The sequence below is a fragment of the Balaenoptera acutorostrata genome, chromosome 8 (assembly GCF_949987535.1).
Source record: "Balaenoptera acutorostrata chromosome 8, mBalAcu1.1, whole genome shotgun sequence".
NCBI classification, from domain to species: Eukaryota; Metazoa; Chordata; class Mammalia; order Artiodactyla; family Balaenopteridae; genus Balaenoptera; species Balaenoptera acutorostrata.
Window position 1 is genome coordinate 56,431,639 of NC_080071.1, and position 25,869 is coordinate 56,457,507.

The 25,869-nt window shown below is 41.2% G+C and overlaps 2 protein-coding genes across 5 annotated transcripts in view; one reads left to right on the forward strand and one right to left on the reverse strand.

The window, feature by feature from the left end:
- Positions 1 to 366: 366 nt before the first annotated feature.
- Positions 367 to 11,083, reverse strand: HSPD1 (heat shock protein family D (Hsp60) member 1). Of its 2 annotated transcripts, none has more exons than XM_057551912.1 (12): positions 10,945 to 11,083; positions 9,839 to 10,014; positions 8,534 to 8,786; positions 7,838 to 7,920; positions 6,952 to 7,047; positions 6,460 to 6,553; positions 5,187 to 5,355; positions 3,547 to 3,646; positions 2,731 to 2,976; positions 2,168 to 2,342; positions 1,701 to 1,879; positions 367 to 994 (listed from the first exon to the last, which is right to left on the reverse strand). In XM_057551912.1, exons 2-12 carry the CDS (start codon positions 10,010 to 10,012, stop codon positions 842 to 844), a joined length of 1,722 nt encoding a protein of 573 aa, XP_057407895.1. In that variant the 5' UTR covers positions 10,013 to 10,014; positions 10,945 to 11,083; the 3' UTR covers positions 367 to 841. The 2 variants fall into 2 exon arrangements, with proteins under 2 accessions (XP_057407895.1, XP_007190530.1); XM_007190468.3 differs by lacking the exon at positions 10,945 to 11,083 and adding an exon at positions 10,273 to 10,358.
- Positions 11,084 to 11,161: 78 nt separating this feature from the next.
- LOC103002701 (MOB-like protein phocein) overlaps positions 11,162 to 25,869 on the forward strand; it is a 44,380-nt gene continuing 29,672 nt past the window's right edge. Inside the window, exons 1-5 of one of the 3 annotated variants that reach the window (XM_028168629.2) lie at positions 11,174 to 11,312; positions 11,393 to 11,615; positions 12,211 to 12,375; positions 13,313 to 13,402; positions 13,482 to 13,758. In XM_028168629.2, the coding sequence (XP_028024430.1) occupies positions 11,613 to 11,615; positions 12,211 to 12,375; positions 13,313 to 13,402; positions 13,482 to 13,532 (309 nt within the window). In that variant the 5' untranslated portion in view covers positions 11,174 to 11,312; positions 11,393 to 11,612 and the 3' untranslated portion in view covers positions 13,533 to 13,758. Of the gene's footprint in view, positions 11,313 to 11,392; positions 11,616 to 12,210; positions 12,376 to 13,312; positions 13,403 to 13,481; positions 13,759 to 24,898; positions 25,022 to 25,869 lie in introns of those variants that run through there. The other 2 variants (XM_057551914.1, XM_057551913.1) reach the window with 2 other exon arrangements.

Genomic DNA, 25,869 nt, shown 5'->3' on the forward strand with positions numbered 1-25,869 from the left:
AAGGACACTCGTACTGTAAACCCTGCCCTCCTCACTTGGGGGTACCTAGCAGGGAACCCACTGCTTATCTGTGATGCTGAGACTCTGGAACAGTAACCCTAACCCTTAAAAGAAACAAGCTGCCCTTTTCTTTACGGCCAAACCTCAACACATACAACATTCAGAGTTGTCGCCTTTCAAAATTTCCCCCATTACCAATGTAATAATATAATCCAGTCTGCAGCAAAGATAAACAGAGAAACATAAGGAAACTATAGGGAGAATAACATTTTAAGACTTGGGTCAAACCTTACACCTTACCCCTCCCTCTTCAACTGGCTTTCTTTCATTCCTCATATCCTCTAGATCATGGAAAGGCTAACACAATTAACTTTAAACAATTTTTATTACACAAAGGTTGTCACATAATTGGATATTGCTCTACTCTGTACACAATTATTCTTACCCTCCACAGAAAGGCTGCTTCTTAACTTCTCATCTGTTGATGGCAATCACTAAAATCCTGATTTTAACAGAATAGTAGTAAAAGTGCCTCAGTGATTTAAGTTGAAAGCAGTACATTGGTGCATGGCTCTTATACTCATTTACCAGGAATGTACAAATGTCTTTATTCAAAAATACAAAATAAATTATCTGTAGGCATGGACAATGACAGCAGTAAACCATTCTATGTTGTCAACTGAAACCAGTAACTGATGGTTATAGTGATCTTCTTAAACATCAGCCAGCCTTTTCTTCAGTCATCTCCTTCAACTGACCTCTCTTAAAGTTATTGGTGAGGAACACTGCCTTGAGCTTCCTCTCACAGCTCATTAATGATGGTAAAGCACTATTCTAGGAATTAGAACATGCCACCTCCCATACCACCTCCCATCCCTCCCATCCCGCCCATTCCAGGATCCTTCTCTTCTTTAGGAATTTCTGTGACTACAACTTCTGCTGTAGTTAACAGAGAGGCCACTCCAGCAGCATCCAGTAATGCAGTTCTTACAACCTAGGAAAAAAGTTTTGATAAAATATTACTTTTCCTTAGTAAAAAATTAACAAGACTTGGGACTTCCCTGGTGGTCCAGTGGTTAAGAATCTGCCTTCCAATGCAGGGGACACAGGTTCGAGCCCTAGTCGGGGAACTAAGATCCCACATGCTGCAGGGCAACTAAGCCCATGCGCCGCAACTACTGAGCCTGCGTGCTCTGGAGCCCATGTGCCACAAGAGAGAAGCCTGTGCTCAACAAAGAGCCTGCGCACCGGACCGCAAGATCCCGTGTGCCAAAACTAAGATCCGATGCAACCAAATAAATTAATTTAAAAAAACAAATTAACAAGACTTAACGAAGAGTTCTTTTTTTTTTTAAAGGATGGTTTTTAAATTTATTTATTTATTCATTTATGGCTGTGTTGGGTCTTCATTTCTGTGCAAGGGCTTTCTCTAGTTGTGGCGAGCGGGGGCCACTCGTCATCGCGGTGCACGGGCCTCTCACTATCGCGGCCTCTCTTGTTGCGGAGCACAGGCTCCAGACGTGCAGGCTCAGTAATTGTGGCTCACAGGCCCAGTTGCTCTGCGGCATGTAGGATCTTTCCAGACCAGGGCTCGAACCCATGTCCCCTGCATTGGCAGGCAGATTCTCAACCACTGCGCCACCAGGGAAGCCCAATGAAGAGTTCTTGAAAGTATTTTTAGACACTGGTGAACTATTTACCTTAGTTGGATCAATGATTCCTTTTTCCACCATATTCACAAAATCTCCAAGCATAGCATCATAACCAACTTCTGAAGAACTTTGCAAAATTTTCTCAACTATCAATGATCCTTCGACACCTGCATTCTTAGCAATGGTCATTGCAGGAATTTTGAGTGCTTTTTTAATAATTTCTATACCTATAAAGAAAATATATTTTTAGCAAATTTAGTTCTTTCCTTTGTAATTATTATAGCACAATTCTACTTGTGAGAGTACAGATGTAGAAAAATTCCAATTGGGAGAATACCACAGGTCAAATCATTCCCCCTGAAAGATCTCTGACCATCAGTGCTATTCTACTTTTGTTATTCTGGAAATTGCTTTATGACTTCTTATTCCATGCAGTGGCAGCAACAATATAATTCTAACAACAGAAAGACTAAAATCAGGCTACAAGTAAACTCATTACTAAGGTAACTTTTTACCAATTTTTTGATCTTCATTAGCTGGAGTTATTGAATCCAAGGCTGGAAGGCACCGAAGCAGGGCACAGCCCCCTCCCAAAACAATGCCTTCTTCAACAGCAGCTCGTGTAGCATTAAGGGCATCTGTAACTCTGTCTTTCTTTTCATTCACTTCAACATCACTTGTCCCACCAACCTAAAGATTAAAAAAGCATTCCAGTTAGTATGGCTTCTCCCATTCAAGAAGCTGACTGCCAAAAGACTCATTAAAAAGCACCTAGTTTACTTAAAAATTTTAAAAAGGTTGCCTATTTGTTACAAGTAACTACGTGATTAAACAGCTAATAGAGTGTGTCTCACAAGTCAGACTCTAGACTGATTATTAACAAAACATCTGTTCCCACACAACTCCCCCACTACAAGTTCAATTCTGGTTTTAAGGAAGGAATGCTTCAGTAAAGAAATTTTATATAATAAATATCTCCACAAGGAAGTTGATTCCCTAAATATTTTGGTTACATACCACAGAAATAGTCATCTTGGGCTTAGAACCCAAGAAGTTTATTTATAACAATGAATCTTACCTTTAGCACAGCAACACCATCTGAGAGTTTTGCCAGACGTTCATTCAGTTTTTCCTTTTCATATTCACTAGTTGTAATATCTAACTGCTCGATGATTTCTTGAATACGCTTTTCAATTTGAGCCTTGTCACCTTTTCCTTTCAAGAGCATGGCATCATCTTTGGTCACAATGACCTCTCCAACTTTTCCTAAGTCATGAGGCTGAACATCTTCAAGATTTAGAGTTAGTCCTTCTTCTCCAAATACCTACAAAAACATTTTAAAGAATGAACAAATTACAGATTACAGCTTTTTTCATTACACCAAGTTCATTAATAATATATCCTACAGGTGTTTTGATAAAAGAAACATCTTGCAATACTGTGTTTCTTTGAAATGTGAGATTTCGAGACCAAAGCTAGACTAAACAAAGTCTGAATACAGTCTTTCATGACATTTCCAACTTCTCACTTAATTCTCAATTATTAACTTTGAGAAAACTATGAACTCAGAAAACTCATCTAAGGCCATACTTTTGGTGCAACCAAAACTAGACCCTAGGCCTAACTCGTAGATCCCATGTCTTTTCTACTACATTCTTGAAAACAGGTTAGTCAGTAAGCCCATTCTTGGGCCAGACTCTTGGCGAGTTAAAGAAAGGGACCTTATCACTATTTAACCCAATCTCTACCTCCCGAACATCTAATAAAAACACAGATTAAGTAAACAGTTCAGATGGTAGTATCTGACTATGAAAATGTGAATTCTGCCTATAAATTTCAGACCAGGATGTATAAATAACATTCAGTAAACCAAAATCACATTTATTTTACTTACTGCACCACCAGTAGCAATAGCCATGTCTTTAAGCTGGTTCTTTCTATTGTCACCAAAACCTGGAGCTTTGACTGCTACAACCTGAAGACCAACTTTCAGCCTGTTAAGAAGTTATTAATAAGATTTAAACTTTATAAAAATGTCTGTCTACTTCAAGTTCTGACAACTAAGGTTACTTAGAAAACTGCACTTTAAAAAGATTTTTTTTTTTTGCTTCCTAGCAACTTTTGGTCAAGTTGAGACAGGAAAGGGCAATTTTCCATTTATCCGTATTTGCCAGTATCTGCTTACCTTCTTAATAAACTGCTGACCTTTCCAGTTGAAAACATGTAAATAGTGGTAACTTTTTATAGTTTGTGAAAATCAGAATTACTATATATTAAATCTGGAGATCATCTAATCAGCCTTTACCCTTAACCCATGGGTTCCATTTAGTATTAGATTAAGTTGCTATTAAAGTCAAGACTGAGCAGTTTCTTCTTTTTCATTGAGGTATAGTTGATTTACAATACTATATATTTCAGGTATATAACACAGTGACTCACAATTTTTGAAGTTACATACTCCATTTATAGTTATATAATACTGGCTATATTCCGAGCAAGCAGTGTTTTTAATTCAGTTCGTTTATAAATGTAAATATTGCTGAGGATATCATTAAGCTTATCTACATTTTAATCAGGTAATGAATACTCAGAATATACAATTTAAAAAATGTCCATTTGAGACCAGACTGAAATGGAAGGAATGTACCAACTAAGACAGAAGTGGTCAATTTTATTAAGGAGCCAAATAAAAATCAGAGGGTTAACCTCTGATGATACGCGAAGTAAACTGGAGATCCAACTTTACAGCTACCAGTGAAATGGCTCAATGAAAACTCTTCAGGCCTACTGTTTTTCTATTTTGGCTTCAAATCCCACAATCTCTAGGGCTTTTTCATAATCCCAAAAGCATATCCAGTCTACAAACATTCCAGGATAAGTAACTCACTTAGGTCAAAGTACTCAATTCTCTAATATATACCTGCTATTTCATTTGTGCATTTCCATTACAATGAAAATTGGAGACTCTGATTTCTGATGTACCTCAGTTCTAAGATTAGGAATAATATGTATTTTAACAATGCCCTAAAATTGTTTACAGCGTTAACATTACCTATCTTAAAGTAAAAAGTAATACATTAACCTATAGATTAAAAAAATTAAAATAATAGACCTCAACTTACTTTAGGTTGAGTACCAATTTCTCTATTTCAGACTACTCATTAACAAAATTTTCCTTTTAACAGATTATTCAGAATAGTAGTTGTCTACCTCTTCCCATGAAAAATGGTAATTGTGAAAATATTTTTTTCCAGAAGTCTTTTTGTAAAAAAAAGAATAAAACTCAAGTCATTTATCTTCAAAACAACTGTAAACACTTACGCTATCTTATGAGAAAGTTGCACAAAACATTAAGGACTCTGGGACCCCATTCAAAAAAGACAGAATCATAACTGGACCAAGGGTTCATGAATCACACCAATATTATATAAACACAAGTAGTTCAATGTGAAGGTACATAACGGAGACTTCAAACATCAATACAAATAACTGCCTTCCACACAGAAACGTAAACCAAATACCACTGCCTATTACCTGTTCAAAACGAGTGTGCTTAGAGCTTCCCCATCCACATCTTCAGCAATTATGACCAAGGGCTTACGGTGAGCATTGGCAATTTCAAGAGCAGGAACAATGGACTGGACACTAGAAATTTTCTTTTCACTTAACAGAACATAGGCATCTTGGAATTCACATTTCTGACCTGCAAAAGCAAAGAACATTTCTAACCAACTTTAGAACATTATCCTGAAAATGACTGCAACTTAGAAAAACCTCTAAACCAAAGCTCCAGTACACTTTAAAAGTGATTGATGAGTTCATGTTTTTCCTTTCATTTCTCATATACATGAACTTTCTTTTATTTATTTATTTATTCACTGTTATTGATCACTGACTGGGTGCCAGTGCCAGGCACTGTTCTAGACTCTTGGGGTAGATCAGTGGGAAAAAAAGTGAAAAAAACTCTGCTCTTTAGAAGTTTTCATTCAAGTAGGGGAAGAGAGTAATAAATAATAAGAAATACATAACTATTATAAATAATACATAAGTGAATTTGCCATTACTGCCTCAGTCCCCTGGTGAGCTCTCAGTCTGCTTCTAAAGGTGTTGGATCACAACCTTTTCCATTGTGTCTGATGATGCTTTCTTCCAATTTGCATTTTTCTCCTCATCCCTGTTCAGATGCAATGGATGTGTGGTGGTCTAGTTTAGGGGCACCAGCTCCTTTCTGCTTAATGGTAAGTTGTTCCAAGTAGATAATTTATTCCAGAATCATCTTGTCATAATTATTCTACATCAAATTTATATTTCTCTGCTCACCCTCAAAACCTGTCTAGCTTCTTGCTCACGCCAGTCCACACTGGGGCAGCCGTGCAGCATTTTCCAGTGTGTTCCATATTACTCTAAGTCCAAGAGACAGACCATGAGAAAAGTGTTCTATAATCAAATAAGTTTAAGAAAATCCGCATTCTACATCACCTATTTGGAAACTCACATTGTATATGATCATTTTTAAGGCTCTGAGAAGTCTCACAGTAAGAAATTGTTTAACTCTGTTCACTCAGCATGTCCAACACTTACTTTACCATAAAATAGAAACTTGCTCACATTCTACAGAACTAGTGTTTCAGAGCTCAACTTTGGGAAAATGCTGAGTGGTTGACAGCATCATAAGCAAGAAATCCAAAGAAATGTGAGGAACATATGAATTTACTTTTGAGGTCTGACACTGACTAATGCCCTCAGGTTGTCACATAACAAACTATGTTTATAAAAAAAACAAACTTAGTTACTGATTTGCTCTTACCTTTTGATGTATTAATAAAGTATGGAGAGATATACCCTCTATCAAACTTCATGCCTTCAATAATTTCTAATTCATCATTCAGTGTTTTTCCATCCTATGAAAAGTCAAAGAATTTGTTATGTGAATTTCATTAAAGAAACAAAAACTGTATAGACCAATTAATAGTCCCCACTTCTCATAAGGAATCCAGGTAGGAATATGCAAATGTCCCAGGGCATCCAACTCCACTTCTGCAAGAATACATGTATGTATTTGAACTAATTTTTACAGCTAGAAGGCAGTATCATCTAAGGATGGATTTACTCCTGAAGGCAAAGGTTAATAATTCACACAAAACACAGAAGGCACTCTATTCTATACAGGTGCCAATATTACACATGAAAGAATGATACGGAATATACTTTTAGAAACACATATAGATCAAATTTTTGTATTTATAAAACTCAGATTATCAGACACCTCATTTCTATGTGTCATTAAAAACACACTTGCCTTTACTGTGATAACACCCTTTCTTCCAACCTTTTTCATCGCATCAGAAATGATGTTGCCGATTTCTTTGTCTCCATTTGCAGAAATAGTAGCAACCTGAAACAATCAAATTACTCTTCCAAATTGAAAAGTAAGGCTACTGTCCTCAATCAACTCCCCTCCCTTTTCTCAGTAACTTCCAAATTGATAGATCCTTGGTGGGAAGCTAGAGGGAGGGTGATGGTGGCGGTGAGAAAGAGGGAGGGGATTTCATGGCATAATAATTGTAATGAAGTATTGATCCTGTTTTCAATTTTTTAAAAAATCCAGTATTTGGCCACATTATTTTTGAAAGATATGAAATAAACACACAATTATTCTTTTAAACAAAACCAGAAAAGAGGAAATTCCTGGTGGTCCTGTGGTTAGGACTTGGCGCTTTCACTGCAGGGGCCCGGGTTCAATCCCAGATCCCGCAAGCCACGTGGCGTGGCCAAAACCGCCCCCCCCAAAAAAACAAAGAAAGAAAAAGAAAAAAGGAGGCTGACCCTGTTACTTTCTTCCCCTTGGCAAACGTGGCAATATTAGAACATGACAAAAATTATGCACCTTTGATAAATGGCCAAAGAACATTTTCTACACATACAAATGAGTTTTTACTCAGTCATTATGGGGACTTCCCTGGTGGTCCAGTGGTTAAGACTCTGTCTGCACTTCCACTAAATGGGACCCGGGTTCCATCCCTGGTCGGGGAATTTTCAAATGCATTAGCAGTAAGAAAAATGCTTCCAATGTTGGTGACTGGATAATGTTGTTATTCTGATACTGCTGTGTAATTATGGAATAAAATCACGTTACTAAAAAAAAAATTCTAACTTTATCATAAAATGTTATAAAAAATCCATACCTGGGCGATCTCTTCTGGGGTTGTCACAGGTTTAGACTGCTTCTTAAGTTCAGCAATTACAGCATCAACAGCTAACATCACACCTGGTCCAAGAATAAATATTATTCTTGAATTATATGCTTATTCTCTCATGGCTCCACGTCAAGTAAAAATTCTGATTCATGTTACGTGTTTCAGTGCCTTAACGCTTATGCACTGCTTCTGTACCAGTACTTTTCCTAATCTCATGGGAGTTGGATGGCATGCACTGAAACAGAGACTTTAAAAACTGTTTTCAAAAACCCCATCTGACATCCTGAGTGACTTGGTTCCTCGTTTAGTCCTACTTTCCAAATAACTAAAGTAAAACATGAAAACTGTATCATCTCTCTCTGCTCTAATCCCCATTAAACTTATTACTTTCAAGGTGAATGGTACATGCTGTAACTTCCAATAAACTTGGTTTGTGGGAGAGGGCCAGGGGACAAAGACATGGATGACTGTGGACAACAGGGAATGTCTTAGATTTCCCTCTTTGCCACCCAGCACAGTGCCCACCACACAGTCAGGAATTCGATCACTACTCAGTGATTTTTTTTTTTTTTTTAAGATTTTAAAAGATTTTTTTTAGGAGAGAGAAAAAACAAGAGTCAACTTTCTAATACAATTTAACAGATAGTTCAAAACACTGTGGTGACAATGAAGAGACACTCCTACCTCTCCTGATTTCCACTGGATTAGCACCTTTGCTAATCTTCTCGAAGCCTTCCTTGGCGATAGAACGTGCCAGTACAGTAGCAGTAGTGGTGCCATCCCCAGCCTCTTCGTTTGTGTTGTTGGCAACATCTTGAACAAGTTTCGCGCCAATATTTTTATATTTATCTTTTAAGTCAATGGACTTTGCAACAGTCACACCATCTTTTGTCACTTTGGGACTTCCCCAACTCTGTTCAATAATCACCGTCCTTCCCTATTGCAGAGAAAAAAAAATGTGACAGAGTCACACACTCCAAGTACTATTTAGCTTACAACAGTTTTCGTAATAGGCAATTACTTGAAAGCCTTAATGCAACATCTGACAATTTTTATCAGATCTACAGCATGAATCTCAAGGGCAAGTTCATCAGTGTTCTTAGTTCACAGACAAAATGACCTTTGTTGCTTAGTGCATAACCTTGGATGATGAAAATTTTAGAGACTTAAAAGATGTCTTCTTATACAATGATACAAGATGAACCAATACCACTTTGGTAGATTATAATGAAACTCCAGAGTAGTCTTCACAAAATTCATACTTGAGTTTTGTCCAGTGCCTGCTGTAATAATAATATGAAAACTTTCTTTTAAACTTGTTTTAAAATTTAGTTTCTAAAATACTAACAAGACAAGTACAGTACACACTTTGAGTTGTTCAACATTAAATCTTAAATATGGTGCAAATAGTATTGGCAGCTTTTGAATTTGAACCAAAGCTGCTTCTTGTGAGGCATGCATATGCTATATTTTATATAGTTTGGATAATTTTGATATTTGTACTGTCTTCAACCTGAAATGAAGCATCACTTCACCATGCACGACCCTCAAAAAGGTCTCCTCAAATTACTTATTACCCCTCACTCATCAATCTCTTGCTAAATGAGACTTAAAATTTTAAATGTGCTTTGGAACCAAGGGACAGTAGAAAAACATTAGGTTAAACTAGCACCTACCAGCACATACTTAAGGTATTGTGGACGTTGTATTCTTCCCTCTATGCCTGGTACTAACTACTGGGAAAGGATCCAAAATTTAAGTCAAGCAGGCAAGCGAGATTAATTCCACCTCGAGTTTACCAATCCGTCTTGAGCCAGGAGTTACCACTGCATTACATCACACATTGTACAAAATAAAGTTCCTCAACTTTGGCAGAAGCAGTTTATGAATACCAAAGCACTGTTCAAAAGCTTGCCGTGACTCTCGCCATCAACAAAATATTACTCCTTAACAATACTCTAAATTACAACAAAGTAAGAATACTGATACCTTTGGCCCCATAGTAACGGCTACAGCATCAGCTAAAAGGTCTACACCTTGAAGCATTAAGGCTCGGGCATCTGCACCAAATTTTACATCTTTGGCATAAGCCCGAGTGAGATGAGGAGCCAGTGCCCTGGACACTGGCCTAATCTGGCGAAGGACTGCGGGCAATCGAAGCATTTCTGGGGGAGAAACAAGCAGATCATCAGTACAATACTAGCACTACCCGTGGTGTGTTACAACACAAACATGACACCCGTGCAACAGAACAAGAAATGTTAGAAGTGAGCTGGGCTGACCTCTGCCAGCCACTACAGCTGGGCCTCGAAACTCACCACCGTCCCAAAACACCAGCTACTAGAGCAAGCTTTAAGTGGCCGCCCCACGCCTGACCTATAGCACTAGCAAAAAGCATACCCTTCTTACCCATGGCCACTTACCCATGACGCTAAAAACGAGTTAATCTTTCACCGCTAAAATGGCCTTGGGGGCAAATCAGCTCCAAATGTCCCCTGAAAAACCAAGTCTACAGGAAAGGGGCATTTACAAACCCAAGTGACCAGGGCAATGAAAATATTCCTGACGGTGCAAAAATCCGCTTACTAAAATGTCTTCACGTATCCACTCGGGGCTGCTGCATCAGTGCAGCAGGCAAGGCCGCGAAGCTGGGGGCGGCGGCCCTGCCCACTCCGGGCGGCCCCAAGCGTCTTTCCATCAGGATGCCCCAGCAAGGTCAAGGGTAGATACGCCGTACCCCAGCTGTTCGCGGGGCCAAAAGCCGTTCCCACGCGCTGCGACCACCCCGCCCCCACCCCGCAGCACCCTACACCCGGCCAAACTGGCTTCCATCGGAGGACCCATGTGAATTCACTTCCCCGACTCCACACACCCACCCCGGGCAAGCCCTCCCAGCTGCGCCCTGCCCGGGCGAGCGATCCACGCCGCACGTGATGGGCCCCTGCATGCACCCACGGGGCCTGGCTCAGCGGGCCCAAGCCTGCGGCGCCTTGGGGAAGCTCTGGCTCTCGCCGGCCCGCCCGCTCAGAGCAGCGGGGGAAGGCCAGCTCCGGGGTCCGAGGCGCATGGGTGAGGCGGCGCGCGCGGCCGCGTACCTGGGGCAGCAGCACAGCTTGTGGGCAACGAGACAGGCCGTCGGCGGCGAGTGAGGGACAGAGCGCAGGTCGCACACCGCAATGAGCCCGTGTCCCCTCCCTCCGCCGCTCCCCCCGCCCCTCCGCAGCGCGCGCGCGCGCAGGCACCTCCCACCCCCGTCCCGTCCGCCCAGGCCCTGCAATCTGCACGCGCCGCGCGCCGGGCCCGCCCCTCCCCACCGCGCTGGGCCAGGCCAGTTGGCTTAGCCCTCTCCGGCCGATTTAGGCTAGTTCCCGGGCGGCGCACCGTTCCAGAACTTTCCGGGAAGCGCCGGGCTCTGTGTGGGTCAAGCGTCACATCACGTCATTTCCGGGAGGGGAGGCGAAAGGTAAGTACTTTCACCTCGGCCCGCGGCCTAGAAAACCCTAGAAAAGCCTAGAAAGAGCTCCTCTTTTCTTCCGCCTACAGGTCCGCGCGTCAGTGCCCTGCGCAGAGCCCAGGAAACGAATCGTGGCGCGCGCTGGTGCGGCCGCCCCTTTTCGCGGGGAGGGGCCGGGGGCGAGGGCGAGCGCGCCTGCGCGCTGGGAGGTCTTTTTCTCGAGTTCACGTGGCCAGGGGGTCGGCCTGAGGATCTCTCCTTTGCGGCGGCGGGCAGAGAGCGAGAGTACGAAGTGCGGCAACCCGAGTCATGGTGAGTCCCGCGTGGGCTGGAGGCCGGTGGGCCCGGGTTGGCCTGGGGCGCACGGGGAGTACGGACGATTCCCTTTGGGCCTGGAGGGAGGGGTAGGGGTCACTCAGAGACCCGCGCCCGCCCGAACCCTGGAGAGGCGAGGGCCCCCCCCCCGACCCTTTCCACCTCGGAGGGCTCTGCACTCGCGTGTGAAGAAGCGTGTGTGTCAGGGGGCGGGAATCCGAACGCACGCGCGGTGGCCGACCCACGTCTCTTGCGGGACATTAGTGGGTGTGTAATCGTCTTGAAGAAAGCACGGCTCCAGGCAGAGGGACTTCATTGTTTGCTGAAAATTTACAGAAAAATGCGACGAAGGAGAATACTTGACCTTGGGAGAAACTAAGGTTGTCCTTGAAGCTCATCTGGCTGCTGACCAAAGGAGCAACAGTGATCCCTAACACACATAGGGAATGGGAAATTAAACTCGGAATTTAGAGCTGAACGTTCAGAGGTGTTTCCTTTGAATGAAAAATCTGAGTTTTGTCCTTATGTTTGAAAGCCATTTGTGGCCTGTTCAGAATACATTATTTCAAATCTAACATTTTTCTCTCTACAGGCAGGACAGGCATTTAGAAAGTTTCTTCCCCTCTTTGACCGAGTATTAGTTGAAAGAAGTGCACCCGAAGTTGTAACCAAAGGAGGCATTATGCTTCCAGAAAAATCGCAAGGAAAAGTATTGCAAGCAATGGTAGTAGCTGTTGGATCAGGCTCTAAAGGAAAGGTAAATGGGGACTGAAATGGAACTAATTTTTTATGTGAAGGAGAGGGGGGAAAAAAACCTGGTTATTATTAAAAGTAGCCTTTTAGGTAGTTTGTTATTTTAAAGATCAGTCCCTAGTGGGTTCGCACCTAATCTTTAAACAAAAATGATTGCGGAAAAAAAAATACCGCTTATTGTATATGATGGAGGGAGAGTTCCACAGTATTAAAATCAGATGGCATAAATTTGAACTCTTGGTCTAACCTCTAACACACTGAAATTGCCATAATCCTTTAATCACTTTCAGCCTTGGTTAGCATATAAAAGGAACTGGTTGGGCTATTGTAGTTATTCTCCAATTGAGGGTTAGACCTCAGACCTCTGTTAAGTGTCAACTAGAATATGCAATAAATGCCCTTGGAGGTCGGATATGTTAATTGCATTGTTCCAGTTGCCTCTAAAAGTTCTAGCAAGGAGCTATCCTGGAGTTAGGAATAGGAAGGCTTTGGTCGCTCTGCCTCAGTCCCTCTCCCCAAATCTGCTTTGGAGGAACAGAAGTTGAATCACAAAAGAAGTGTATGTTCCAAAGTCAGAAAGAAGACTCAAGTTTTTGTGTGTTGAAAGAAGTTAAACATGACCATTGTACATGTGGTTTTAAAAACTGGTTTACTTCGCATACTTGAGAGGTTATGTTAATATTTAACGATCAAAAAGCTTACAGTTAGTTTTCCCAGTATAACTCTTTGAACCTTTACACTGAAATCAGGTTTTAGTTGAAGCTACTGCATGTGCATTATTTCAAAGTGTAACTCGACAGTGATATGTTTGAGTGAAGAGCTATGGTTGTATAAGTTATATCATTTGGCCACAAAGTCCTTTTTTAACATTTGATTTAATAAAAGTGTAAATATTTGGTCAACTAGATGTCTTTACTAATAAACATCTTTATTTTCTTAAGGGTGGAGAGATTCAACCAGTTAGTGTGAAAGTTGGAGATAAAGTTCTTCTCCCAGAATATGGAGGCACCAAAGTAGTTCTAGATGACAAGGTGTGTAAACTTCATAATATTAAGGAGAGGCTAAGTATTTGCTATTAGTTTTCTTAACTAACCGTTTCTCTGTTTGCAGGATTATTTCTTATTTAGAGATGGTGACATTCTTGGAAAATATGTCGACTAAAATAAGTCACTATTGAAATGGCATCACGTGAAGCTGCCCGTTCCCCCAATGGCATCACGTGAAGCTGCCACTGAAGTTCTGAAATCTTTCATCCTGTAAATAATTTCCGTGTTTCTTTTATAATAAAGTAATGATATCCAAACTAATGATATTCAGTGTCTCTGAAATTTAGTTTTCTCTGTATTGATTTAAACATTCCCAAATAAAAGTATATAAATGAACGGTTTATCTTTATTTAGTGATTTAAGATGGTTTCTAGGGTTCTTAGCTTATGGGGCTTTTTTTTTTTTAGAAATAACCTGCAGAGAATTCAGGGAAACAAAGTTTTCAGTTTTCAAGTTGAGGTTAGCTTTTTACATATATAGTTGATGCTGATACAAAGCCATAGATTTACAGTTACTTAACATTTTAAGAAGGTAAAGACAAGTAGCAACATTCTGACCTCATATATATCAAACATTTCAGTGTAGTTTATGAAATCTAGTCTCATATGTCTTATTTCTTAAGTTATATTTTGAAAAACTTAACACTTCCGGTTTTTAAAACAACACTACTACATAATATACTTGGCAAAAAATCGAAGGCAGGGTATAATAGCTCACACTGGCTGGGTGCCTTCTATATGCCAGGCATAGCTAACTTTTTTTTAAAATTTATTTTTGGCTGCATTAGTTCTTCATTGCTGCATGTGGGCTTTTCTCTAGTTGAGGTGAGTGGGCTACTCATTGCGGTGGCTTCTCGTTGTGGAGCACGGGCTCTAGGCACGCGGGCTTCAGTGGTTGTGGCGCACAGACTTACTTGCTCCGCAGCATGTGGGATCTTCCTGGACCAGGGCTCAAACCCATGTGCCCTGCACTGGCAGGCAGATTCTTAACCACTGCACCACCAGGTAAGTCCCCATAGCTTACTCTTTAAGAAGCATTTTCCAGGTACTGGCCTCCATTGTAGGTACTTTTCATATAGCAGATGGTTTAGTCTTTTAACAGCATATGAGCCAGGTATTATTCGTGTCTTGCAGATAAGGAAGGTGGGGCACAGAGGGGTTAAGTAATAACCAGGGACACTGTAGGAAGTGGCAAAGCCAGTATTTGGACATAGGTAGTCCACATTCAGATGCTGTCTGAAACTTCATCCTTTATGGCCTCTGCTACTTTGTCAGCCAATTCTAAGTACTTAATACACATTTCAGTCCTGGTGATAATGACTATGGAAAAGGGGAGGGGGTGTCTAAAAGTGTCTGGCAATTGGTAGGTATCTAGTATATAATTTATTGAGTTTAACAAATAGGAAACTGACAGAACTGGATAAATAGCTTGATCTAGCTATAGCAGCCAGGGAGAATTAAGATTTGAACCCAAACAATCCTACAACAAAGTTGATTACCAACCCCTAAACATGACTGCCTCTCAGCTACCAGCTCTTTCTGCCTTGCAGTCAAATGTGTGGCCTAGTTTTGGTTGCTTATAAGCTAGTGTATGATCATGTCTTAAAAGTTGTGTTCCATATTTTTCTTGTGGAATCAACGTCTAGATGAAATTTTAAGTGACATGGAATAATGGTCTCAACTTTTGATCACATCCCCATCAGTAAAGTATTACGTATGTGTATTTATGTTAATGTATGCATTAGTGCCATTTGGTATATAAGGCTTTCGTCATATTTGGGTAAAGAGATTAGAAACTTGTGGTCTTCCCTGGTGGCACAGTGGTTAAGAATCTGCCTGCCTTCCTTAAAAACTAAAAATACAATTACCATATGACCCAGCAATCCCACTACTGGGTATATACCCAGAGAAAACCGTAATTCAAAAAAGACACATGCACCCCAATGTTCATTGCAGCACTGTTTACAATAGCCAGGTCATGGAAGCAACCTAAATGCCCATCGACAGACGAATGTATAAAGAAGATGTGGTACGTATATACAACAGAACATTACTCAGCCATAAAAAGGAACAAAATTGGGTCATTTGCAGAGATGTGGATGGACCTAGAGACTGTCATACAGAGTGAAATAACTCAAAAGCAAATATTGTGTATTAATGCATATATGTGGAATCTAGAAAAATGGTACAGATGAACCGGTTTGCAAGGCAGAAATAGAGGCGCAGATGTAGAGAACAAACGTATGGACACCAAGGGGGGAAAGTGGGGGTGGGGGGATGGGATGAATTGGGAGATTGGGATTGACATATGTACACTAATATGTATAAAATAGATAATAAGAACCTGTATAAAAAATAAATTTAAAAAAAGTAAAAAAAAAAAAAAAATCCACCTGCCAATGTAGGGGACACAGGTTCGAGCCCTGGTCCAGGAAGATCCCACATGCCACGGAGCAACTAAGCCTGTGCGCCACAACTACTGAGCCTGCATGCCATAATTACCAAAGCCCATGTGCCACAATTACCGAAGCCCGCGCGCCTAGAATCCATGCTCCACAATGAGAAGCCACTGCAATGAGAAGCCCACGCACCACAATGAAGAGTAGCCCCTGCTCGCCACAACCAGAGAAGAGCCCGTGTGTAGCAATGAAGACCCAACGCAGCCATCAATCAATCAATCAATCAATCAATCAATCTATTTTTACAGAACCCAAGTGGGTCATCAATTTCCTGCTGTGCCCCAGGCACAGCTAATGTGCTTTGGAGGTCATAACCTTGTAAGCACAGATTTCCCTCTCATTTACCAATGAGAAAACTGACGGAGGAGAAGAGGAAACTTGTTCAAGGCCATGTAGCTGGTAAATTGCAATTAGGAATCCAGTCAAAGGCTATGGCTTTCCCATTAATACTGATTTTTTCCCCCAGACCCAAGCAAATAAGTTTTGAGATCTAAGATGAGTTTCCAAACCTTGGTTCATCCTTCGAATTACCTGCTATACTTAAATTTCAGGGCTCCTTCCATAACCTACTAAACCAGAAGGACGGGAGAATTCTTTTTTTTTTTTTTTTTTTTTTTAAACACACACACAAATTTTTTTTTTTTAACTTTGGGTTTATTTATTTATTTATTTATTTATTTATTTATGGCTGTGTTGAGTCTTCGTTTCTGTGCGAGGGCCCTCTCCAGTTGCGGCAAGTGGGGGCCACTCCTCATCGCGATGCGCGGGCCTCTCACCATCGCGGCCTCTCCTGTTGCGGAGAAAAGGCTCCAGACGCGCAGGCTCAGCAATTGTGGCTCACGGGCCTAGCTGCTCCGCGGCATGTGGGATCCTCCCAGACCAGGGCTCAAACCCGTGTCCCCTGCATTGGCAGGCAGATTCTCAACCACTGGGCCACCAGGGAAGCCCGGGAGAATTCTTTTTGTACCACAGAAATTGTCCTTGTCTAGCAGAACTGCTAAAGAAATAACTTTAGATTGTGAGATTATATTGGGAATTAATACGGAAAAGAATTGTGGCATGAGAAATTTGGGCCAAAAATATGGGTATTGTGGGTGTGGACCCATGTGTTTTAGAAAAGCATGTTGGGACTTCCCTGGTGGCTCAGTGGTTAAGAATCCACCGGCCAATGCAGGGAACACGGGTTCGATCCCTGGTCTGGGAAGATCCCACATGCCATGGAGCAACTAAGCCCGTGCGCCACAACTACTGAGCCTGCTCTCTAGAGGCTGCGTGCCACAACTACCAAAGCCCACGTGCCTAGAGCCCGTGCTCCACAACAAGAGAAGCCACTGCAATGAGAATCCCACACACTGCAACGAAGAGCAGCCCCTGCTTGCCACAACCAGAGAAAGCCTGGGCACAGCAATGAAGACCCAACGCAGCCAAAAATAAATTTAAAAAAAAAAGCATGTTGTCATTTACCTTTTGTTCAACAGGAAAATATCAATGGTAAGGAGAATGGTAAAATAGGTAAAATTCTGACTGGAGTTTTCGTAACATTACCATTTTTGACCTCTTGCCAGGCACTGTTCTAGGCACTTAACATATAATCTTGCTTACCTGTGTAATCATAGCAACTCTGTGAGGCAGATGTTCTTTGCCTCATAGGTGAAGCATGCAGAGAGAGGTAGAGTAACTTGCTCAAGGTGACATATATTTTAAGTCATAGGCTGGAATTGAACTCAGGTTTGTCTGACTTCAAAGTCTGCCTTCCACAATTCTATACAAAAAAAAAAAAAAAAAGAAAAATTGAGAATAAAATTAAAGTTACCAGGGAGCTATTCTGTTGTGAAAGTATTACCATTATCAAGATTATGATTTTTTTCCTCTATTGCTCCGGAAACTATGCTTTACAGAAAGTTCTTATTTTTAAAAATTGGGATTACAAAATGTTTTTTTCATTTTTATTGTGGTAAGGACACTTAGCATGAGATATACCTTCTTAACAGATGTTTAAGTGTACATCATAATATTGTTAACTATAGGCACAATGTAGTACAGTACTCTAGAACTTTTGCATCTTACTTAACTGAAACTTTATGCCTGTTGATTAGCAACTCCCCATTTTCCCCTCCCCCTAGTCCCTGGCAATCACCATTCTACTCTCTGCTTATATGAGTTTGACTATTTTAGATACTTCATGTAAGTGGAATGCAGTATTTTGTCCTTCTATGATTGGCTTATTTGACTTAGCTTAATGTCCTCAAGGTTCATTCCATGTTGTCAAATGTTGCAGAATTGCCTTCTTCTTTAAGGCTGAATAATATTCCAATGTATGTATATACATTTTCTATATTCATTCATCCAGTAGATGGACACTTAGGCTTCCACATCTTGGCTGTTGTAAATAGTGCTACAGTTAACATGGAAGTGCTAATATCTCTTTGAGATTCTGATTTCAATTCTTTTAGATAAATAGAAGTGGGATTCCTGAATAGAAGTAGGGTAGTTCTATTTTTAACTTTTTGAGGATCCTCTAAACTGTCTCCCATAGTGGCCACACCATTCCGCTTTCCCACCAACATGGATCATAAGGTTTTATATAATAGAGGTGTGAACTTGTCACATTTGTTTCCTAATTTGATGTGCAGTTTTGTTTCTAGCTAGTCAAATCTCATTCTTCCAGTACATTTTTTCTTTTGGAAATGTAATTCATTGATCCATAATTTTAGTGTATAGTGTATGTGTCTTTTTTTTTTAACCAATGATTATCTTGTCTCAACTTTATTGGATTATCCATTCTTCCCCACCACCATTCCCCTGCCCCCAAATTTGAAATGTCACCTTTATCATACATTAAAGCTTTAAATAAACATATTCCTGGATTTTATAGTCTGTTTCATTGATCTCTCTGTTCCATCACAGTGTTTTCAATATAAATATAAACTGTTACATTTAAGTTTGATATCTGATACAGCAATTTACTCTCAACAATACTTCCCTAGCTGTGAGCATTTTTAAGCTTCTCAGCAAGGACTGCCAGATTGTTCTCAAGTATGATACTAAAACATGCCTCATCCAGAAAGCTAATTGCTGTTTTCTCTGCACCCACACAAAAATGGAGTTTTGAGCTTTTTATTTATTTATGTGAAGACTATTTAAATGTTTTTCTTTACCCTTAAGCAATCTGTATGAGAGAGCTCAATAAAACCTAGGCTCTGGATCCCATGTTGCTTACATACTAGTTAAGTGACATCTGACAAATCATCTGACCCCTCTTAGTTCAAGAATTAACTGTAAAAGGAGGGCACAAGATGTCCCTTAACATTTTGAGTCAAGCCTGTTATTTTTTTTCCTTAAACTTTAATTTTTTTAAAACTAGATAATGTGTATGTAAGAGTCCTTCCCATCCCTGTGCCCTAGCCACAAAGTTCCATTCCTGGAGGCACTAGTGTTACAGTTTATATTCTTCCTGTCAGGGGTGTTTTATGTATACATATGTATACGTGTGTGTATAAACATATGTATCTTGTGCATATGAAATATATATATATATATATATTCATTTTCCTTTTAAAAAATAAAATATTCCATACACACCATTTGGCACCTTGTTTCTTTTTGTATTAACAATTTGTCTTTGGAATTAATCTATAAACTACATAAAAGTTTCATTCTCTTTATAGCTGTATGATGTTTCATTATTTGGATGAACCAAAATTTATTTAAGCATTTCCTATTGATGGACATTTAAATTCTAAACTTATGCTATTAGAAACACTTCTGCAATAAATAAAATTTCTGCATAAATTTCATATCTGTAAGATAAATTGCTAGGCATGTAACTGCTATGTCAAAGGGTATGTGGACTTTAATCATATATGTGTACACACACACACACCCCTTCAAGTTGCCCTTCACAGAAGTTCTATCAATTAATAGTCCTACCAACAACGTATGAGACTGCTGATTTCTCCCGACTCTCAATAATACAGGATGTTATAAAGTTTATGTTTTGCCAAATTGATAATTTTATCATTATGAATGAGGGTGAGGATCTCATGTGTTTAAGAGCCATCTCTATTTCCTTTACTGTTAACTGACAGTCCGTATTGACTGTTAGTATCTTCTGCTCATTTTTCTACTGGGTGACTGGCCTTTTATGATTTGATATCTTTATCTATCAGGGGAATTGTTTCTTTGTGACAAATTCTTTTCCTCCAGTTTATCATTTTGGCTTTGATTTTGTTTATGCTTTGAATTTGCAGGAAGTCATTTTGGTATAGTTGAATAAATAACTGTTTTCCATTATAGCTTCTGGTTATTATTTCAAACTCTGAAAAGTCTTCTCCAATATAAGCTTCTTCCATTGGTTTCTTTAGGTATTTTTATAGTTTTTGGTTTTATAGTTTATGGGGTTTTTTTTTTTTCAATCTTGGCTTACATGGAGATTTTCCTGTTATAAGAGATAAGGAATGGATCCAAACCCTCTTTCTTCTTACAGATTAAGCCTAGTTCTTTAAGACATGTTAAAATTTAGCCAAACTCTTACAAAATGCTCTTTCAGTCGCATTTAGCCTGGAGACTTGACTTGGAAAAAACATCAATGGGTACTTACTTATCTGGCTTGTCATTTCAAAAGGTCAGTTTATTATAGTATTTTTAAGTAATTCATTTTTTTTTTGAACATGTGTCAGGCACTGTCTTAGGCACTGGAGATACAGGGATGAATAAAATGGGGGAGGCAGAAGTAAACAACTAAAGTAATAGCATAATTTTAGATAGAGATTGCTGTCATCTAGAAGATAAAGGTAGGGACTTCCCTGGTGGTCCAGTGGCTAAGACTCCGAGCTACCAATGCAGGGGTCTAGGTTCGATCCCTGGTCAGGGAACTAGATCCCACATGCCACAACTAAGAGTTCGCATGCTGCAACTAAAGATCCTGCACATGGCAACTAAGACCCAGCACAGCCAAATAAATGCATAAGTAAGTATTAAGAAAAAAAAAAAGAAAGAAAAGAAAGGTAAAAAATGCTGTTAACTTCATGAAAGACATGAGGTCCCCTCTTAAAAAGAGGAAATGATAATAGTCTGTTGTGACTTGTCTCTTCTGATCACATCTTCCTGAAAGTTCAGGAACTACTGTATTAGTTATCTATTGCTGCATAACAAATCACCCCAAACTTAGTGGCTTAAAACAACAATGAACATCTCACACAGTATCTGTACATCAGAAATTTGGGAGCAGCTTATTTGGGTGGTCCTAGTTTGGGGTCTTTCATGAGGCTGCCATCATCCAAAGGTTTGACTGGAGGTGGAAGTTATACCTCCAAGATGGTCACTTATGCTGGCAAGTCGATGCTTGCTTTTGGTGGGAGCTTCAGTTCCACACCATGCAGATCCCTCATAGGCTACTTGAGGGTCCTCACACATGACAGCTTTCTCACCCAGGGCAGGTGAGCTAAGAGAGCAAGGCAGAAGCCACAATGTCTTTTATCACCTCACATCAGGAGTCACACAACATCATTTTCACAGAACCTACTGGTTAAACAGGTCAGCCCTATCCAGCATGAGAGAGAACCGCACAAAGGTGTAAATACCGAGAGATAATAATCACTGGGGGCCATCTTGGCAGCTGGCCACCACAATCACTAATTGGCCAAATATTCTAGAGAGAAAAATGAAGTGCAGTGGGAGGTCAGTCTCTCACTCATTTGTAGTCAAAGTTGTCTAAGTTTGAACTTTATAAATTAAAAAAATGTTGTCTAGAACAATTTTTATAAAGAGAAATTAATTTTCAAATAATACATTGGAAATGTGTAAAGCTACATATACAACTAATTTGTTCGGCTATGAACACACATCTCCATACTTCACTGCTGCGTCACCTTTACTTGGCCTGGAATGAAATCTCCTGCAACTCCACAGCTAAATGCTACTTTGTGGCACATTTCAACTACTTCATGCATCACTCACTGCATCAGCTGTGCTCTTAGGCTGGCTTCCTTCAAGCCAAGATGGTTGATGCAGCCCCAGACTTGACAAGGTTCAGCGGCAGAAAAAAGGGACCATCTCTTTTAGTATCTTGTCAAGATTAAGAAAACCTGTCCCTAAAATGCTCCATCAGATATCTTTTCATATCTCTTTAGGCTAAAAAGGAGTCACATGCTCACCCTTTAACTAAACATTGGCTTAGGCCAATGAGGGTTTGTCCCGCAGCTAGAGATGGGTTTACCTTTCTCTGCTCAAATTCGGAGAGATGGATACTGAGCAAGATCAAAGTCTGTTTGCAAAGAACATGAGTGAATGGGTATGGAGAGCAAGCAGGCAACCATCAGGGGCTGCTTAACACTTAAGACATCTTGCTTTGTAGTATAGTAATTTACATATCCTCCTTTCCCATTCATTTTTAAGCTTTTTGAGGATAGATTATACATCTTATTCATGTTTCTCAGCACTTGCTCAGTGCCTTACACACAATGGGCATTCACTATTTTACTTGGATTTTAAAACTCCCCAAAGAGAATTTCATATTGGATAGATGGTTTTGAAATTACTTATGATTCTTTGGATTTACAAAATATTTTCTTCTAAAACTTTAAGAGACTTCCAGGAGTATTTACTTTTATACTTTCATACTCTATGAGGCAGAGGGAAAGAACTGCTGTGCACTAGTTTCATTACCAAAAAAAAAAAACCCTTTTATTTGATATATTGTTCAAAGTCTTACAGTCAATAAGCAAGAGAATTTAGATTTCTTGAATCTCAGTCCAAAGTTATTTTCATTTGTCCATACTGCCTTTAAAAAGACGACTCTTTCTTTAACCAAAATATTCAAGTAACCCATTATTACATGTAACTGTTATGGTACTGATCATGTTTTTTTTTTCTTCTTCTTCTTCCCCCATCCCCTAAATTAATCGTGGTTATAAAACTGTTTTTGCTTGGAGGTCATAATCTGCAGACTGATAGAAGAATTAAAATGTGAAGGTTATGAGCTAGAAACATTTCAACCATAAAGAAAAAGGTTCTTCCTGTGAACAAGGCCAGAATTGACATCACAATGTAACTTGATTAGACTTTTCAGAGAGATGAATATGTATTTTGTACCTTAATTTAACACCTACTTATTCACTTTTTCTTTTGTTCTTTTCAGATGGGCTGAAACAGTATTACTTAAGTATTATTAAATCTGGACTTAAGAGAACATTAAGATGAGCCCCTTCAACTATAGGTAACTGATATTTACAGCTCGGGGACTATCACACAATCTGGGAAATTTTAATTGAATCCTTGGAGTAAATGAGGCGAGGTTGTCCACAGACCTAAGACTCTGCTCTCTACAGACCCACCCTTATCTCTCTTAGGGAGGCAATATTTAGGTGCCGCTTGCCTTAGATTCTCACTGTATTTAGTAAGAGAACTGGTGATTTGCACGGCTGTCTCCATTGCTAGACTCTAGGCAACTTATGGTTAAGGATGCCACCTTTTCATACTTTTACCTCACTGGGGCTTAATACATACTTGTTGAATGAATAAATTTTTTGCTATGAGGTAGTGATGGAATTGTTCTTGCTCTTGAAAAGTTACCAGTCTCGGGGCTTCCCTGGTGGTGCAGTGGTTAAGAATCCTCCTGCCAATGCAGGGGACACGGGTTTGAGCCCTGGTCCGGGAAGATCCCACATGCCGCGGAACAACTAAGCCTGTGCGCCACAACTACTAAGCCTGAGCTCTAGAGCCTGCGAGCCACAAATACTGAGCCCACGTGCCACAACTACTGAATCCCGCGCACCACAACAAAGAGTAGCCTCTGCTCGCCCAACTAGAGAGAGCCCGCTCACAGCAATGAAGACCAAACGCAGACCAAAAAAAAAAGGTACCAGTCTCTACATATTCCCAACAGAAACTATCTTACTCAAAGGCAAACAGACTTCCCGTTGTTAAATGCTTTTGAACAAAATTCCAAGTCATGAGTTATTCAGCTTTGCACTTACTCATTTTAACCAACCTCTCCTCCACTCCTCCCTTCCATCTTTGGAGGCTCTGCTACATCTCTCAGCATTCTCAATACACCTTTAGGTGTACTTGATGGGATATCTGATGTTTCCCTCTCTTGTAAATCACCCTACTGTATATACACTGTTTACTCTTTTAACTGTCTTCGCATCTGGTAACCTATGGCCTCCGTCATCCCAGATCAAATATTTAAGGTTTCCAAGCAGGAACAAAAAAAAAAGTTTGCCAATACTACTGTGATTTCATGACTTAAGAGAACACTTAAAACTTGCAACAAAGGAAATCTGAAATCCTGTAAGATGCACAACTCCCACTGTCTATCAAGGGGCATTCATTTTCTCCTCCTGCTTCTGACTTGCAAAATTTACAAGCTAATTTTGTTTGCTTGACACACAATACCAGATGTCCACTCCATCTCAGATAATTGGCATCTGGGTCTCATCTACACAAACAAACTTGTTACTGAAAAGCCCTTGGTTTTGAAGGTAGTGGATAGCGGAAATATCATTTCACACTCTAAGCCCGAGTCTGATTTGAAATTGGGTCGATTTCATGCAGGGTCTGTGGAATTCTCCCAGACTGCTGGCGTGTTTCCCACTTTGCACGCCTAGGCAGATTTCGGGACAGAATTACGCTTCTCTAAGTATTTGCTTGCACAAGGGTTTACTGAAACGGTCGCCATTGTGCAAGCTCTGTCCTTCCAACGTTAACCAACGTTAAAGTTAAGCCCAAGGAGATGCACCAACGCGTTACGCCGAACTTGCACATTCCCGCAGCGCCTCTCTGAGCTGGCCTGCGGACTCCCTCGCAGCCACTCCCGGCCTCCGCGGCGGGGATCTCTCCCTCCCGCCACATTGCCGCCAGTGAGTCGTCGGATGTTCCTTCTACAGTCCCCCTCCCTATGCCCGCCGGCCCTTTCCCGGCCTCCTCCAGTTCCTCCCAACCTGCCCCGCGCAGGCTGCGGCTGTGCCGTCAGCCGTCGCCCCTCCCCCTCTCCCGGACCAAGAGCGCCACTCCGCCCCGCCCCCCGCGCAGGCAGCCGTCCCCTACATCCGGGTACCGACTTCAGCCGCCCAGACTTTGGCACTATGGTCATGGCGGAGGGGACGGCAGTGCTGAGGCGTAACAGGCCGGGCACCAAGGCTCAGGTACTATCTCTGCACCTCTGGTGGAGGGGGGAGGGGACTCTTGGTGCCGAGCTGCGCCGCACCTGGAAGGTGGATGCCTCTGCGAGGAGGTTGGGCCGGGGCGACCGGCGGGCGGGCAGGGGCACTGGTGCCCGGCCTGCTCTTCCGGAGCCTCAGCCCCTCGGTTTGGCTGAGGCGGCGGCGGCCCGCGAGGCCTGCGGAGCTCCGACTGGAGGGTGGGCGTGAGGGGCGCGTGGGGGCCGCCAAGGCCCGGGGCTGGGAGCTTGTCAGCAGCGACTGCTTGTTCTCGCTTCTCCCCTGATCCCCAGTGACCAGCTTCGGGGAGGGGCGCGGCCGGCCGGGTGGAGACCCCTGGGGTGCCATGAGGGTCGGGGCTGCCAGGGTGGGAGGGGTGTAAACAACAGCCTACCTCGTCCTGGTTTCCATTTCCTACCTGGCCTGTGACGTGCCCGACTTCTGCCATCCAGCTTGTTTAGCCGGATCCGGGAGTCGATAATTTACTTTATCCTCCTCTTCCTGCTGTTTGCCTTTGACCACTTCTCTCCGTAGTTGTTCTCTGGTCTAGCAAGTTTTCATCATCAGGCTGGGACTTGTTAGATGCCATTTCTGGTCAATTTCCTTGTTACTATGTGTGAAGCATAGGGAATGAGCTTATTATAATTTTATCACCTTTTAGTAGGGCAGTACTTGGGGTGAATTGGTGCTTGTTTCAGTATTGATTCTTGGGATTTGCCAAAGACGGGATGCTTCACATTCTTAAAAAAATCAAATAGACCTCATCTGATTAATCTGCCAGGTGAAATGCCTTGCGATTGAGTACAGACTCCAAAATCGGAAGAGATGTGTTA

Coding starts and splice junctions, on each gene's coding strand:
- HSPD1 (XM_007190468.3), bottom strand. Junction 2,977..3,546: donor CTATTGCTACTGGTGGTGCA/GTAAGTAAAATA, acceptor ATGTTTTTGTAG/GTATTTGGAGAAGAAGGACT. Junction 1,880..2,167: donor TAATGAAGATCAAAAAATTG/GTAAAAAGTTAC, acceptor TTTTCTTTATAG/GTATAGAAATTATTAAAAAA.